Source organism: Panulirus ornatus, chromosome 23, assembly GCF_036320965.1.
Source record: "Panulirus ornatus isolate Po-2019 chromosome 23, ASM3632096v1, whole genome shotgun sequence".
In the NCBI taxonomy this organism is placed as follows: Eukaryota; Metazoa; Arthropoda; class Malacostraca; order Decapoda; family Palinuridae; genus Panulirus; species Panulirus ornatus.
Window position 1 is genome coordinate 19,029,029 of NC_092246.1, and position 16,596 is coordinate 19,045,624.

Below are 16,596 nucleotides of genomic sequence, written 5' to 3' on the forward strand. Positions count from 1 at the left end.
GAGACCCCCACCTTGTGTGCAAATCCTAAATCTATCACATCGCATCCCAGTCCCTCTCACTGAACCAGAAGAAAAGCTTAGCTGCCGTCGAATCCTTTTTTTTTTTTTTTAAGCTGCCACGCGTCGCTTTACCGGCCGGCCGGCAGGTTGCCGGTCATTTTATACAGGTACCGGTCACGGCTGGGTAGTGGGGCATACGTCCACGGTACCCCAGCGCCTCACCCGGGAGGTCATGTTGGAATGCCGGACGCTCAGGAGGGGTGGGTTTTGCTGCTGCAGCCGGGGCAAAGGAACGTACCATTGAAAGAGGGAGCGTGAGTGAACGGGGCCACTTTCCAGGTGAACGAAGAGGGAGAGGGAAGCGAGGAAAAGGAGGGAGAGACTTAGAAACTAAACCATAGACACGTACGGTGGACGCGAGCGAGAGCAACCCAACGTGTAGGTGAACGAGGGAAGAGCGTGAGTGATCGATAGGTGACGGAGAGACGGGCCGGAGTGAGCGAGCTTCGAACGTCCAGCGAAGCAAGACTAAGCGCGAAAATTCGGGAGATGGAAATACAACTTCTTAACCAGTAGACCAAGACACGTAATCCATGCCATACCCAGCGCTTTTTTTTTTTTTTTTTTTTTTACAGCTCGGTTGCCGCAGGGAAGTGTGCTTGCACCACTTTTGTTCCTCCTTCTTCCGTCTAACATTGACGCAGACACGAGCCACAGTTCCATACCATCGTTTTGTAGATGATACAAGAATAAGTATGGAAATCGCATCAATAGAAGGTACCGAAAGGCTACGAAGAGACGTGAACGAAGTTTTTGAGTGGGCAACTGAAAAAAACTGTTTTTCATTGGAGATTGATGTCAATTCCTCTTCCATGGGTAAAATGAAGAAATCAGAAACAGCCCGGAGTACCGGAGAGACACAGATGCTGTCATAAATGAGATGAGTAATATGAATGACTTTGAAACAATAATGTCTAAACAACCTAAGCATCGGTGAACACAACAAAACAATGGTTGCTTCATGCAGAAAGATGGTAGGCTGGATCCTGCGGACTTTCAAGACACGGGAAGAAAAGCCAGTGATGATATTATTTCAAGGCACTGATTCTTTCACGAATTGGAATATCTGCTTTTTAACATCACCCTGCAAGACGGACGAAAATGCGGATTTAGAAAGTGTTCAGAGATCTTTCACAGCACATATTAACGTGGTAAAGGAACTGAATTACTGGGAATGATTGCAATCACTTAGGCTATACTCCTAGAGCGCAGACGGAAGAGGTATATCATCATCTATACCTAGAAAATCCTGAAAGGTATAGTTTCCAACATACATTCGGAAATAACATCGTACTGGCACGACAGGCATGGAAGACTTTGGAAAATACTACCTCTGAAATCCAAAGGTGCCATTTACATAAAAAGGGAGAACACCTTAACATACAGAACCCCAAGACTCTTCAACACTTTGCCATCTACCACCAGAAACAGCATAAGATCTACGGTAGAGAAGCTCAAGAATGCATCGGACAAGTGCTTAAAAAGTGCACCAGACCAGCCAGACTGTGGGGGCTATGTGGGCCTGAGTTCAAGCTGCGGCTTCCAACAGATTGGTCGACCAGTGACCGACTCCAGCTGCCTGGACCCACAGGTTGGGCTCTGGGGGATTAAGATCCCCGATGATGAATCCACGAACGTACAATCAAGGTAGACTGTGTTCGAATGTACGTACAGTGAAGCAAGACAGTGCACGAACGAGGCAAAGTAAGTACGAAGGGGAAGTGTGAATGAGAATGGATAAATGAAAGGGAGAGTGAACGGATTATCGCCGGGTTGAACGAGCGAGGGAGGCCAGGGAGACGAGCCAGGAAAACCAGGGAGAGGAGCCAGGAAAATCAGGGAAGCGACTTAGGAAAACCAGGGAGAGGAGCCAGGAAAATCAGGGAGGCGAGCCAGGAAAATCAGGGAGACGAGCCAGGAAGACCAGGGAAGCGACTCAGGAAAACCAGGGAGAGGAGCCAGGAAAACTAGGGAGGCGAACCAGGAAGACCAGGGAAGCGACTCAGGAAAAACCAGGGAGAGGAGCCAGGAAAATCAGGGAGACGAGCCAGGAAAACCAGGGAGGCGAGCCAGGGAGGCTGAGGAGACGATTCATTAATCCGGGTTCTGGCGCAAAGGTCACGTCAGCGGCGGGAGCCCGGCCAGTGTGTGAGGGAGCGAGTGATGGAGTCCATCCCCTCACCCAGGGCCTCCTTCATGGTTCCCAGGAGTCAGTGTGAGGGAGATGGTGATGGTAGGGTGATGGCGGCAGTCTCCACACCCATGCTTCCATCATGGTTCTCAGGTGAAAGTGATTGATATACAATCAACTGTTAAATAGTTTTTCTGCAGTAGCTATATGATTATATATATATATATATATATATATATATATATATATATATATATATATATATATATATATATATATATATATATATTTATATATATATATATATATATATATATATATATATATATATATATATATATATATATATATATATATATATATATATATATATATATTATCCCTGGGGATAGGAGATTAAGAATACTTCCCACGTATTCCCTGCGTGTCGTAGAAGGCGACTAAAAGGGGAGGGAGCGGGAGGCTGGAAATCCTCCCCACTCGTTCTTTTTTCTTTTTTTCAATTTTCCAAAAGAAGGAACAGAGGGGGGCCAGGTGAGGATATTCCACAATGGCCCAGTCCTCTGTTCTTAACGCTACCTCGCTAACGCGGGAAATAGCGAATAGTTTAAAAGAAAGAAAAGAAAATATATATATATATATATATATATATATATATATATATATATATATATATATATATATATATATATATATATATAGTCCACGTTGTAAGGGTAGTTGAATTCTGGATTATGTCGTTATTCTGTAAAGGCAATTCCGAAACTAACGAGGAACGTAAAGAAATTTGCGTATCACCAGTGGTTAAGGAGGGGAGTGGTGGCCCCACAACTGGTAGCTTATTACCCTTTTGGGCACGACGGTACGACCCATGGGTATCGTATCCAAGAGTCGTGACGTCGTGCTTTTAAGGACCGTACAGTCATGCGTAAAAAAAGGGAAGGATAAGGGAGACGGGCAATGGGACAGCATAATCTCTTTGTGGTAGTCTGTGTGTGTGAGTGTGTGTGTGTGTGTGTGTGTGTGTGTGTCTGTGTGTGTGTGTGTGTGTGTGTGTGTGTGTGTGTGTGTGTGTGTGTGTGTGTGTGTGTGTGTCTCAGGCAGATAGACAAGCACTCACCCGCAACGCTGGCCTCTCGTAGGAGAGAGAGAGAGAGAGAGAGAGAGAGAGAGAGAGAGAGAGAGAGAGAGAGAGAGAGAGAGAGAGAGAGAGAGGCCCGACAGTGGCTTGGGTCTGTGTGTGTGTGTGTGTGTGTGTGTGTGTGTGTGTGTGTGTGTGTGTGTGTGTGTGTGTGTGTGTGTGTCTTCCTTCCCCCTTGATGTGCTAACGGGAGGATGTTAGTGTATAGTAATGTTATAATGCAGGGACGTACCTAACCACGATTGTGGATGGGCTTCCCTTTAGAATATAGACTTCTGAGTACTGAGTTAAGTTTGCGTGTGGGGACACTAAGATACCACAGTTGATACCATGAGATCGACTCTCCGAGGTGGGAGGAACACGAAGATTTCTTGATCTGCTGATTCTAATGGAAATTGAGTAATTCACTGGGAAACCCCAAATCCAATGAATGTTCTTGTGGTGTAGAATAAATCTTGTACACTGTGCAGTGAACACCTTTATGAACGTCATCATTGTCGAAGCCATCCCACTTCTGACCTCTTAGTTCGGGATGACCCCCCAGATGACCTGGTCCGTCGGCAGAACACGCGAGGTTCATAGCTTGGAGAAGGGTCCATTCCTGCATCCAGCAGTGAATTACACAGTCGCTGGAACGGTGAAATGTGGTGGTAGCCAGTCAGTGAGCAGCACGTTATAACAACCCTTGGGTTTAATAGCTTTAGCCTTTGACCTGACTCTTACAGGTTCGAGTCAGAGGCCAAACCACTATCCCGTCATGATTCGAGGCGATCAGTGGATTGTAAGGTTAATGTGTATCCTCCGTTTTCGTTTTTCCGTTATGTTAGGGGAAGCTGAACTAAATCTTCTCTTTTTTCTTTACAGGTTCGGGATTTGGTTGAACGCTGTTCATGTCCGTCCCAGTTCCCTATGGTGAAGGTGTCTGAGGGCAAGTACCGCATCGGCGACACCCGGGTCCTCATCTTCGTCAGGGTCAGTACCTTACCTTACGGCACCTCGGTGTTGCTGTCAAATATTATATATATACCTGACATCCACGACGTGCGACACCCGCCAGCGTGAGCTGGTGGGGCCTTTTTGCTCTTCCTCGACGTAGACTAGAGACTTCGTCACAGTCGCCTTTAAAGAAAAAATTACGATTTATTCCCTTTTGAGTTGAACGTTGTAACACTTGAGCACAGATGTACGACCTTGTACAACGACGTTACGACTCTTTAAGCACGACTTTACGACCCTTTATAACGTCATCACGACCCTTGAGCACGACAGTACGACTCCTTGGTTATGATGACATGGAGTTTGACCTGATCCTTAAAAGTCTGGTGAGAGGCTGCTATACCTTCATCTCTACGGAACGTGCCATTATGCTCGAGGACCCAACATAACATCATGCTTCAGGGAAATATTTTACTGGTAATATTAGAGGGAAATATTTCTCATGGTAGTACTGGACGGAAATATTTCTCCTGATGATATTCGAGGGAAATATTTCTCATGGTAGTACTGGACGGAAATATTTCTCCTGGTAATATTAGAGGGAAATACATGATAAGGAGTATAGTTGACGTGACGAGTTTATAGTTATGACGCTACGGGACTTAAGTGACGCGATGTGGTTGTAACATTTACGTCACATAATGGGATATAGTAACATGTGTCTCATCAAGGGGTAAGAGCTACCACACGTGAAGACACAAGTTTTACGTGTGTATTTGAAGGTGTGGTTGTGATTAGTTTTGGGTATGGTTGGTTGTGAGGCTATGGTTGGTTGTACCAAAGTGGATGTCTTTGTGTGGATGATTCCGTCATGGCAGGTCATCCAGTGGGTTACATTGTTATGAAAAGACTCCTGTCAGGGCTAGGGGGGTTGAATGGGTAGATTCCCATTTGTGTTGCAGATCTTGAGTTGTATAGTTTGTGTTGCAGATCCTGAGAAACCACGTGATGGTGCGGGTGGGCGGTGGATGGGATACCTTGGAACACTACTTGGACAAGCACGACCCCTGCAGGTGTCGCCAAGGTCAGTCATCTTCTCTTTACTGGAACACCCTGAAGTCTTCATCGTCGCTACACCCACAGTATACACTAGAGCATCTCAATCGTTTCTTCAGACATTAATAAGAGAACCTTCTTTTTTTTCCATGTAACAAGATTTCCTCAGAGGACTTTTAACTCTAACTATACCTTTACCCAGAAGTCAGACACCACTTTAAAACCTCTCCCAGTTTTGCCCACTGTAACTCGACGCCTGGCTATATACAACATTCATCTCGCTTCTCATTTTACTCTCCCAGATTTGCCAAAACTATATATTCAAGTTTTTTTAAAATTGAAATATATGTAGTACCTTTACAAAAGGTATTATGAAATTAAAAGATTTGTCTTCGTATTTACAGTAGCAAGAAATGCTAAAAAGGATGTATATGTTTGGCAACAGCTAGTGGGCGGAGGTAGCTTTTCCGCTTACTGCATAAACACGAATTATAATGTCAGGCTTTTCTTATTTGCAAAAATAGGTTTTTCTTCAATTTAGCCCGCCAACTGCGCTGTTAAATGTACCTGGGATTTTACTACATCCATCACCAGTGAAATTCCGGTGGGATTTCTGAAAGACTAAGTGTTTCAGAGCTTGAGCCCCGATTGCACGTAAACGTTTATACGTTCGAGCGAGAGAAACGTTAAAGTGACCACTTGAATTTAAGGAAACGTTCGTGATTGATTTCTTACCCTCAACCTGAGGAAGTTCATTTGCGGAACTAATTCTGGCCGGAGGTAGTACAGAGTTGAAACAAAGGATTGAGGAAAATTATGGTTGTGAATTTGAAATTTTTTTAAGCATATGGTATAGTCAAGGTCAAGCATTAATATTTTTGTTAATCACGGAATATGAAAGATCACCTCGGTGTCATAATGATATGCGTGAGAATTTTAATATTTTTTCCTCTAATGAAATTCCTCATAATCAAATAACTTATTACAATAACATTACAAGAGTGAGTATCCTAAAGGTACCTTTCTATATGCGAGTTTCTTCTCAACTTTCATACACCTAATTTAACCTGAGTCGTTTCCCAATAGCCATTTGTAAGTCGCAGCTAAAACCAGGCATTGCCATTATTAACTGGAACATCTAAATGTCACAAATCATTTCACTGTATGTTAGTTTAATAGTGACACATATTGCTATAAAACATTTTATCAAAAGCCGAGAATTTTTAGGCTAATTGGATACTTCGACACCAGCATCATTTTGTCATCATCAATGGAAAGAACTTCATTTTTTTTCATATATATATATATATTATATATATATATATATATATATATATATATATATATATATATATATATATATATATATATATAACCTCATAGCATGCATGATCCATGGAGAATTTATAATGTGTTTACTATTCTATTATCTTTTTTTCGACCCTCATCTTAAGTGTAATGTAGTGCAGGGTTTTGGATCTCGATTGTCTTGTTCCTCACTATAACATATTGTCAGCAGTCGTTTTCATGTGTATCAACAAAAGTGTCAGCGGTACAAATAGTTTCAAGTAATATTTGAAGAGCCCGTACTTGAGTACTTGAACCTTTACACTTTTCAGGTCATCGGGTGGCAGTTGGGTCTCGTGTAGGCTTCAAGACTTCAAGCTGTGGACAGGAACGGCAACTGATGAATGTTACTTATGAAAGGTGGGTCATGTGCTTCTGTTGATGTCTCTGTGGAATACAGTGGTTCAAACTTTTTAAGAAAAGAAATTTAATCAGAATTCATCTAGCTGTGGGAAATTATATATATATATATATATATATATATATATATATATATATTTTTTTTTTTTTTGTCGCTGTCTCCCGCGTTTGCGAGGTAGCGCAAGGAAACAGACGAAAGAAATGGCCCAACCCACCCCCATACACATGTATATACATACGTCCACACACGCAAATATACATACCTACACAGCTTTCCATGGTTTACCCCAGACGCTTCACATGCCTTGATTCAATCCACTGACAGCACGTCAACCCCGGTATACCACATCGCTCCAATTCACTCTATTCCTTGTCCTCCTTTCACCCTCCTGCATGTTCAGGCCCCGATCACACAAAATCTTTTTCACTCCATCTTTCCACCTCCAATTTGGTCTCCCTCTTCTCCTCGTTCCCTCCACCTCCGACACATATATCCTCTTGGTCAATCTTTCCTCACTCATTCTCTCCATGTGACCAAACCATTTCAAAACACCCTCTTCTGCTCTCTCAACCACGCTCTTTTTATTTCCACACATCTCTCTTACCCTTACGTTACTCACTCGATCAAACCACCTCACACCACACATTGTCCTCAAACATCTCATTTCCAGCACATCCATCCTCCTGCGCACAACTCTATCCATAGTCCACGCCTCGCAACCATACAACATTGTTGGAACCACTATTCCTTCAAACATACCCATTTTTGCTTTCCGAGATAATGTTCTCGACTTCCACACATTCTTCAAGGCTCCCAGAATTTTCGCCCCCTCCCCCACCCTATGATCCACTTCCGCTTCCATGTTTCCATCCGCTGCCAGATCCACTCCCAGATATCTAAAACACTTCACTTCCTCCAGTTTTTCTCCATTCAAACTCACCTCCCAATTGACTTGACCCTCAACCCTACTGTACCTAATAACCTTGCTCTTATTCACATTTACTCTTAACTTTCTTCTTTCACACACTTTACCAAACTCAGTCACCAGCTTCTGTAGTTTCTCACATGAATCAGCCACCAGCGCTGTATCATCACCGAACAACAACTGACTCACTTCCCAAGCTCTCTCATCCCCAACAGACTTCATACTTGCCCCTCTTTCCAAAACTCTTGCATTCACCTCCCTAACAACCCCATCCATAAACAAATTAAACAACCATGGAGACATCACACACCCCTGCCGCAAACCTACATTCACTGAGAACCAATCACTTTCCTCTCTTCCTACACGTACACATGCCTTACATCCTCGATAAAAACTTTTCACTGCTTCTAACAACTTGCCTCCCACACCATATATTCTTAATACCTTCCACAGAGCATCTCTATCAACTCTATCATATGCCTTCTCCAGATCCATAAATGCTACATACAAATCCATTTGCTTTTCTATATATATATATATATATATATATATATATATATATATATATATATTTTTATTTATTTATTTTGCTTTGTCGCTGTCTCCCGCGTTTGCGAGGTAGCTTAAGGAAACAGACGAAAGAAACAGCCCAACCCTCCCCCATACACATGTATATACATACACGTCCCCACACGCAAATATACATACCCATACATCTCAATGTACACATATATATACACACACAGACATATACATATATACACATGCACACAATTCACACTGTCTGTCTTTATTCATTCCCGTTGCCACCTCACCACATATGGAATAACATCCCCCTCCCTCCTCATGTGTGCGAGGTAGCACTAGGAAAAGACAACAAAGGCCCCATTCATTCACACTCAGTCTCTAGCTGTCATGCAATAATGCCCGAAACCACAGCTCCCTTTCCACATCCAGGCCCCACAGAACTTTCCATGGTTTACCCCAGACGCTTCACATGCCCTGGTTCAATCCATTGACAGCACGTCGACCCCGTTATACCACATTGATCCACTTCACTCTATTCCTTGCCCGCCTTTCACCCTCCTGCATGTTCAGGCCCCGATCACTCAAAATCTTTTTCACTCCATCTTTCCACCTCCAATTTGGTCTCCCACTTCTCCTCGTTCCCTCCACCTCTGACACATATATCCTCTTGGTCAATCTTTCCTCACTCATTCTCTCCATGTGCCCAAACCATTTCAAAACACCCTCTTCTGCTCTCTTAACCACACTCTTCTTATTTCCACACATCTCTCTTACCCTTACATTACTTACTCGATCAAACCGCCTCACACTACATATTGTCCTCAAACATCTCATTTCCAGCAAATCCACCCTCCTGCGCACAACTCTATCCATAGCCCACGCCTTGCAACCATACAACATTGTTGGAACCACTATTCCTTCAAACATACCCATTTTTGCTTTCGGAGATAATGTTCTCAACTTCCACACATTCTTCAAGGCTCCCACGAGTTTCACCCCCTCCCCCACCCTATGATTCACTTCCACTTCCATAGTTCCATCCGCTGCCAGATCCACTCCCAGATATCTAAAAAACTTTACTTCCTCCAGTTTTTCTCCATTCAAACTTACCTCCCAATTGACTTGACCCTCAATCCTACTGTACCTTTCAAACTATTCGCCATTTCCCGCGTTAGCAAGGTAACGTTAAGAACAGAGGACTGGGCCTCTGAGGGAATATCCTCACCTGGAAAATTAAAAAAAAAAAAAACGAGAGGGGATTACCAGCCCCCCGCTCCCTCCCCTTTTAGTCGCCTTCTACGACACGCAGGGAATACGTGGGAAGTATTCTTTCTCCCCCATCCCCAGGGATTATACATACCTACATACATACCTACACAGTTTTCATGGTTTATCCCAGACGCTTCACATGCCTTGATTCAATCCACTGACAGCATGTCAACCCCGGTATACCACATCGCTCCAATTCACTCTATTCCTTGCCCGCCTTTCACCCTCCTGCATGTTCAGGCCCCGATCACTCAAAATCTTTTTCACTCCATCTTTCCACCTCCAATTTGGTCTCCCACTTCTCCTCGTTCCCTCCACCTCCGAAACAAATATATCCTCTTGGTCAATCTTTCCTCACTCATTTTCTCCATGTGCCCAAACCATTTCAAAACACCCTCTTCTGCTCTCTCAACCATGCTCTTTTATTTCCACACATCTCTCAACGTATATATATATATATATATATATATATATATATATATATATATATATATATATATGGTTGTTTAATTTGTTTATGGATGGGGTTGTTAGGGAGATGAATGCAAGAGTTTTGGAAAGAGGGGCAAGTATGAAGTCTGTTGGGGATGAGAGAGCTTGGGAAGTGAGTCAGTTGTTGTTCGCTGATGATACAGCGCTGGTGGCTGATTCATGTGAGAAACTGCAGAAGCTGGTGACTGAGTTTGGTAAAGTGTGTGAAAGAAGAAAGTTAAGAGTAAATGTGAATAAGAGCAAGGTAATTAGGTACAGTAGGGTTGAGGGTCAAGTCAATTGGGAGGTAAGTTTGAATGGAGAAAAACTGGAGGAAGTAAAGTGTTTTAGATATCTGGTAGTGGATCTGGCAGCGGATGGAACCATGGAAGCGGAAAGTGGATCATAGGATGGGGGAGGGGGCGAAAATCCTGGGAGCCTTGAAGAACGGGTGGAAGTCGAGAACATTATCTCGGAAAGCAAAAATGGGTATGTTTGAAGGAATAGTGGTTCCAACAATGTTGTTTGGTTGCGAGGTGTGGGCTATGGGTAGAGTTGTGCACAGGAGGATGGATGTGCTGGAAATGAGATGTTTAAGGACAATGTGTGGTGTGAGGTGGTTTGATCGAGTAAGTAACGTAAGGGTAAGAGAGATGTGTGGAAATAAAAAGAGCGTGGTTAAGAGAGCAGAAGAGGGTGTTTTGAAATGGTTTGGGCACATGGAGAGAATGAGTGAGGAAAGATTGACCAAGAGGATATATGAGTCGGAGGTGGAGGGAACGAGGAGAAGAGGGAGACCAAATTGGAGGTGGAAAGATGGAGTTAAAAAGATTTTGTGTGATCGGGGCCTGAACATGCAGGAAGGTGAAAGGAGGGCATGGAATAGAGTGAATTGGATGGATGTGGTATACCGGGATTGACGTGCTGTCAGTGGATTGAATCAGGGCATGTGAAGCGTCTGGGGTAAACCATGGAAAGCTGTGTAGGTATGTATATTTGCGTGTGTGGACGTATGTATATACATGTGTATGGGGGTGGATTGGGCCATTTCTTTCGTCTGTTTCCTTGCGCTACCTCGCAAACGCGGGAGACAGCGACAAAGCAAAAAAAAAGAAAATATATATATATATATATATATATATATATATATATATATATATATATATATATATATATATATATATATATACACAGACATATACATATATACACATGCACATAACTCATACTGTCTGCCCTTATTCATTTCCATCGCCACCCCGCCACACATGAAATAACAACCCCTTCCCCCCGCATGTGCGTGAGGTAGCGCTAGGAAAAGAACAAAGGCCACATTCGTTCACACTCAGTCTCCAGCTGTCATGTATAATGCAACGAAACCACAGCTCCCTTTCCACATCCAGGCCTCACAGAACTTTCCATGGTTTACCCCAGATGCTTCACATGCCCTGGTTCAATCCATTGACAGCACATCGACCCCGATATACGACATCATTCCAATTCACTATGTTCCTTGCATGCCTTTCACCCTCCTGCATGTTCAGGCACCAGTCACTCAAAATCTTTTTCACTCCATCTTTCCACCTCCAATTTGGTCTCCCACTTCTCCTCGTTCCCTCCACCTCTGACACATATATCCTCTTTGTCAATCTTTCCCCACTCATTCTCTCCATGTGACCAAACCATTTCAAAACACCCTCTTCTGCTCTCTCAACCACACTCTTTTTATTACCACACATCTCTCATACCCTTTCATTACTTAATCAAACCACGTCACACTACATATTGTCCTCAAACATCTTATTTCCAGCACATCCACCCTCCTCCGCACAACTCTATCTATAGCCCACGCCTCGCAACCATATAACATTGTTGGAACCACTATTCCTTCAAACATACCCATTTTTGCTTTCCAAGATAACATTCTCGACTTCCACACATTTTTCAACGCTCCCAGAACTTTTGCCCCCTCCCCCACCCTATGATTCACTTCTACTTCCATGGTCCCATCTGCTGCCAAATCCACTCCCAGATACCTAAAACACTTCACTTCCTCCAGTTTTTCTCCATTCAAACTTTCCTCCCAGTTGACTTGTCCCTCAACCCTACTGTACCTAATAACCTTGCTCTTATTCTCATTTACTCTCAGCTTTCTTCTTTCTCACACTTTACCAAACTCAGTCACCAGCTTCTGCAGTTTCTCACAAGAATCAGCCACCAGTGCTGTATCATCAGCGAACAACAACTGACTCACTTCCCAAGCTCTCTCATCCACAACAGGCTGCATACTTGCCCCTCTTTCCAAAACTCATGCATTCACCTCCCTAACAACCCCATCCATAAACAAATTAAACAAACATGGAGACATCACGCACCCCTGCCATAAACCAACATTCAGTGAGAACCAGTCACTTTCCTCTCTTCCTACAAGTACACATGCCTTACATCCTCGATAAAAACTTTTCACTGCTTCTAACAACTTGCCTCCCACACCATATATTCTTAATACCTTCCACAGAGAATCTCTATCAACTCTATCATATGCCTTCTCCAGATCTATGAATGCTACATACAAATCTATTTGCTTTTCTAAGTATTTCTCACATACATTCTTCAAAGCAAACACCTGATCCACACATCCTCTACCACTTCTGAAACCACACTGCTCTTCCCCAGTCTGATGCTCTGTACATGCCTTCACCCTCTCAATCAATACCCTCCCATATAATTTCCCAGGAATACTCAACAAACTTATACCTCTGTAATTTGAGCACTCACTTTTATCCCCTTTGCCTTTGTACAATGGCACTATGCAAGCATTCCGCCAATCCTCAGGCACCTCACCATGAGTCATACATACATTAAATGATCTTAACAACCAGTCAACAATACAGTCACCCCCTTTTTTTTAATAAATTCCACTGCAATACCATCCAAGCCTGCTGCCCTGCCAGCTTTCATCTTCCGCAAAGCTTTTACTACCTCTTCTCTGTTTAACAAATCATTCTCCCTAACCCTCTCACTTTGCACACTGCCTCGACCAAAACACCCTGTATCTGCCACTCTATCATCAAACACATTCAACAAACCTTCAAAATACTCACTCCATCTCCTTCTCACATCACCACTACTTGTTATCACCTCCCCATTAGCCCCCTTCACTGATGTTCCCATTTGTTCCCTTGTCTTACGCAATTTATTTACCTCCTTCCAAAACATCTTTTTATTCTCCCTAAAATTTAATGATACTCTCTCACCCCAACTCTCATTTGCCCTCTTTTTCACCTCTTGCACCTTTCTCTTGATCTCATGCTTCTTTCTTTTATACATCTCCCAGTCATTTGCATTTTATATATATATATATATATATATATATATATATATATATATATATATATATATATATATATATATATATATATATATATATATATATATTATCCCTGGGGATAGGGGAGAGCGAATACTTCCCACGTATTCCCTGCGTGTCGTAGAAGGCGACTAAAAGAGGAGGGAGCGGGGGGCTGGAAATCCTCCCCTCCCGTTTTTTTTAATTTTCCAAAAGAAGGAACAGAGAATTGGGCCAGGTGAGGGTATTCCCTCAAAGGCCCAGTCCTCTGTTCTTAACGCTACCTCGCTAATGCGGGAAATGGCGAATAGTTTGAAAGAAAAAAGAAAGATATATATATATATATATATATATATATATATATATATATATATATATATATATATATATATATATATATAAATAAGTATTGACTGGTTGGTAAGGTTATTTAATGTATGTATGACTCATGGTGAGGTGCCTGAGGATTGGCGGAATGCGTGCATAGTGCCATTGTACAAAGGCAAAGGGGATAAGAGCGAGTGCTCAAATTACAGAGGTATAAGTTTGTTGAGTATTCCTGGTAAATTATATGGGAGGGTATTGATTGAGAGGGTGAAGGCATGTACAGAGCATCAGATTGGGGAAGAGCAGTGTGGTTTCAGAAGTGGTAGAGGATGTGTGGATCAGGTGTTTACTTTGAAGAATGTAAGGGAGAAATACTTAGAAAAGCAAATGGATTTGTATGTAGCATTTATGGATCTGGAGAAGGCATATGATAGAGTTGATAGAGATGCTCTGTGGAAGGTATTAAGAATATATGGTGTGGGAGGAAAGTTGTTAGAAGCAGTGAAAAGTTTTTATCGAGGATGTAAGGCATGTGTACGTGTAGGAAGAGAGGAAAGTGATTGGTTCTCAGTGAATGTAGGTTTGCGGCAGGGGTGTGTGATGTCTCCATGGTTGTTTAATTTGTTTATGGATGGGGTTGTTAGGGAGGTAAATGCAAGAGTTTTGGAAAGAGGGGCAAGTATGAAGTCTGTTGGGGATGAGAGAGCTTGGGAAGTGAGTCAGTTGTTGTTCGCTGATGATACAGCGCTGGTGGCTGATTCATGTGAGAAACTGCAGAAGCTGGTGACTGAGTTTGGAAAAGTGTGTGGAAGAAGAAAGTTAAGAGTAAATGTGAATAAGAGCAAGGTTATTAGGTACAGTAGGGTTGAGGGTCAAGTCAATTGGGAGGTGAGTTTGAATGGAGAAAAACTGGAGGAAGTGAAGTGTTTTAGATATCTGGGAGTGGATCTGGCAGCGGATGGAACCATGGAAGCGGAAGTGAATCATAGGGTGGGGGAGGGGGCGAAAATCCTGGGGGCCTTGAAGAATGTGTGGAAGTCGAGAACATTATCTCGGAAAGCAAAAATGGGTATGTTTGAAGGAATAGTGGTTCCAACAATGTTGTATGGTTGCGAGGCTTGGGCGCAGGAGGATGGATGTGCTGGAAATGAGATGTTTGAGGACAATGTGTGGTGTGAGGTGGTTTGATCGAGTGAGTAACGTAAGGGTAAGAGAGATGTGTGGAAATAAAAAGAGCGTGGTTGAGAGAGCAGAAGAGGGTGTTTTGAAGTGGTTTGGGCACATGGAGAGGATGAGTGAGGAGAGATTGACCAAGAGGATATATGTGTCGGAGGTGGAGGGAACAAGGAGAAGAGGGAGACCAAATTGGAGGTGGAAAGATGGAGTGAAAAAGATTTTGTGTGATCGGGGCCTGAACATGCAGGAGGGTGAAAGGAGGGCAAGGAATAGAGTGAATTGGAGCGATGTGGTATACCGGGGTTGACGTGCTGTCAGTGGATTGAAGCAGGGCATGTGAAGCGTCTGGGGTGAACCATGGAAAGCTGTGTAGGTATGTATATTTGCGTGTGTGGACGTATGTATATACATGTGTATGGGGGGGGGTTGGGCCATTTCTTTCGTCTGTTTCCTTGCGCTACCTCGCAAACGCGGGAGACAGCAACAAAGTATAATAAATAAATAAATAAATATATAAATAAATATATATATATATATATATATATATATATATATATATATATATATATATATATATATATATATATATATATATATAATCTTGATAACCATTTCATTTGTTTGAATATTCCCCTTGTTTAGGAAAAGATCAGGTGGAGGTCAGTTCATTTCATCACACTCAGTTACAAATAGACTGACAATCCAGCAAGCTATGGACAGAGCTAGGCTGTTGATGTCACCACCTGCAAATGAGACTGCCTCAAGGACAGAAGCAGCACATGAGGAGAGGGTTGTTACATCTAAACTAGAAGAGATATCCAGTTTGGTGCCAGTTCAGGGAGTGACAGCTAGAGGAAAGATAGACAATACATCAAAGAAAAGAGTAAATCAGGCTGGAAAAAATATGATTACAAAGGAATCAGACATAAGTACAGAAGAATCTTTCACATCTAATCAGCAGTCACACGTGATGTCATCTGAGGTAGTTACACCACAGACAGAAAAGGATGGTGTGCAAATTCATAAAATTTCTGACAAAATGATACAAAAGGAATTACCACTTGCATCAAGTCCACAGAGAGTACTTAGGATTGTTACACCTAGCAAGGGTTATCATATTTTATCCCCATGCAGAAGTCAAAAGATGAAACTAGATTCTGAAAGAGCTAAGTCTTCATCATTGCCAGAAATAAGTGGAACAATATTTCAAACTACAAGAGAAAGAGCTCAGACACAAGGAGCTTTCCCATGTCATTCAAGAGTAATGTCACCAGTGAAATCAAGAGTAATGTCACCAGTGAAATCAAGAGTTTATCATCCAGCTGAAAAAGATCTAAATTCCACAGAAAACCCTCATAGTTCAACTGAAAAATGCAGGAAAAATGTAAGACTTTCAGGTAATAAATTATCAGGAAAATATGTTACAATACCTACTAAAACTCAAAAGAATCCTCAGATCTCGATAGAAAGTGATACCCACCACAGAGTAGGAGACATATTTGTAAAGATTACAGAAGTG

General features: G+C 42.4%; 1 protein-coding gene across 1 annotated transcript in view; it reads left to right on the forward strand.

Moving 5' to 3' along the window:
* The window catches only part of pigs (pickled eggs), a 374,169-nt gene that overhangs the window by 347,840 nt on the left and 9,733 nt on the right, over positions 1–16,596 (forward strand). Inside the window, exons 4-6 of the mRNA XM_071676689.1 lie at positions 4,197–4,304; positions 5,259–5,352; positions 6,944–7,031. Of these exons, the coding sequence (XP_071532790.1) occupies positions 4,197–4,304; positions 5,259–5,352; positions 6,944–7,031 (290 nt within the window). The remainder of the gene's footprint in view (positions 1–4,196; positions 4,305–5,258; positions 5,353–6,943; positions 7,032–16,596) is intronic.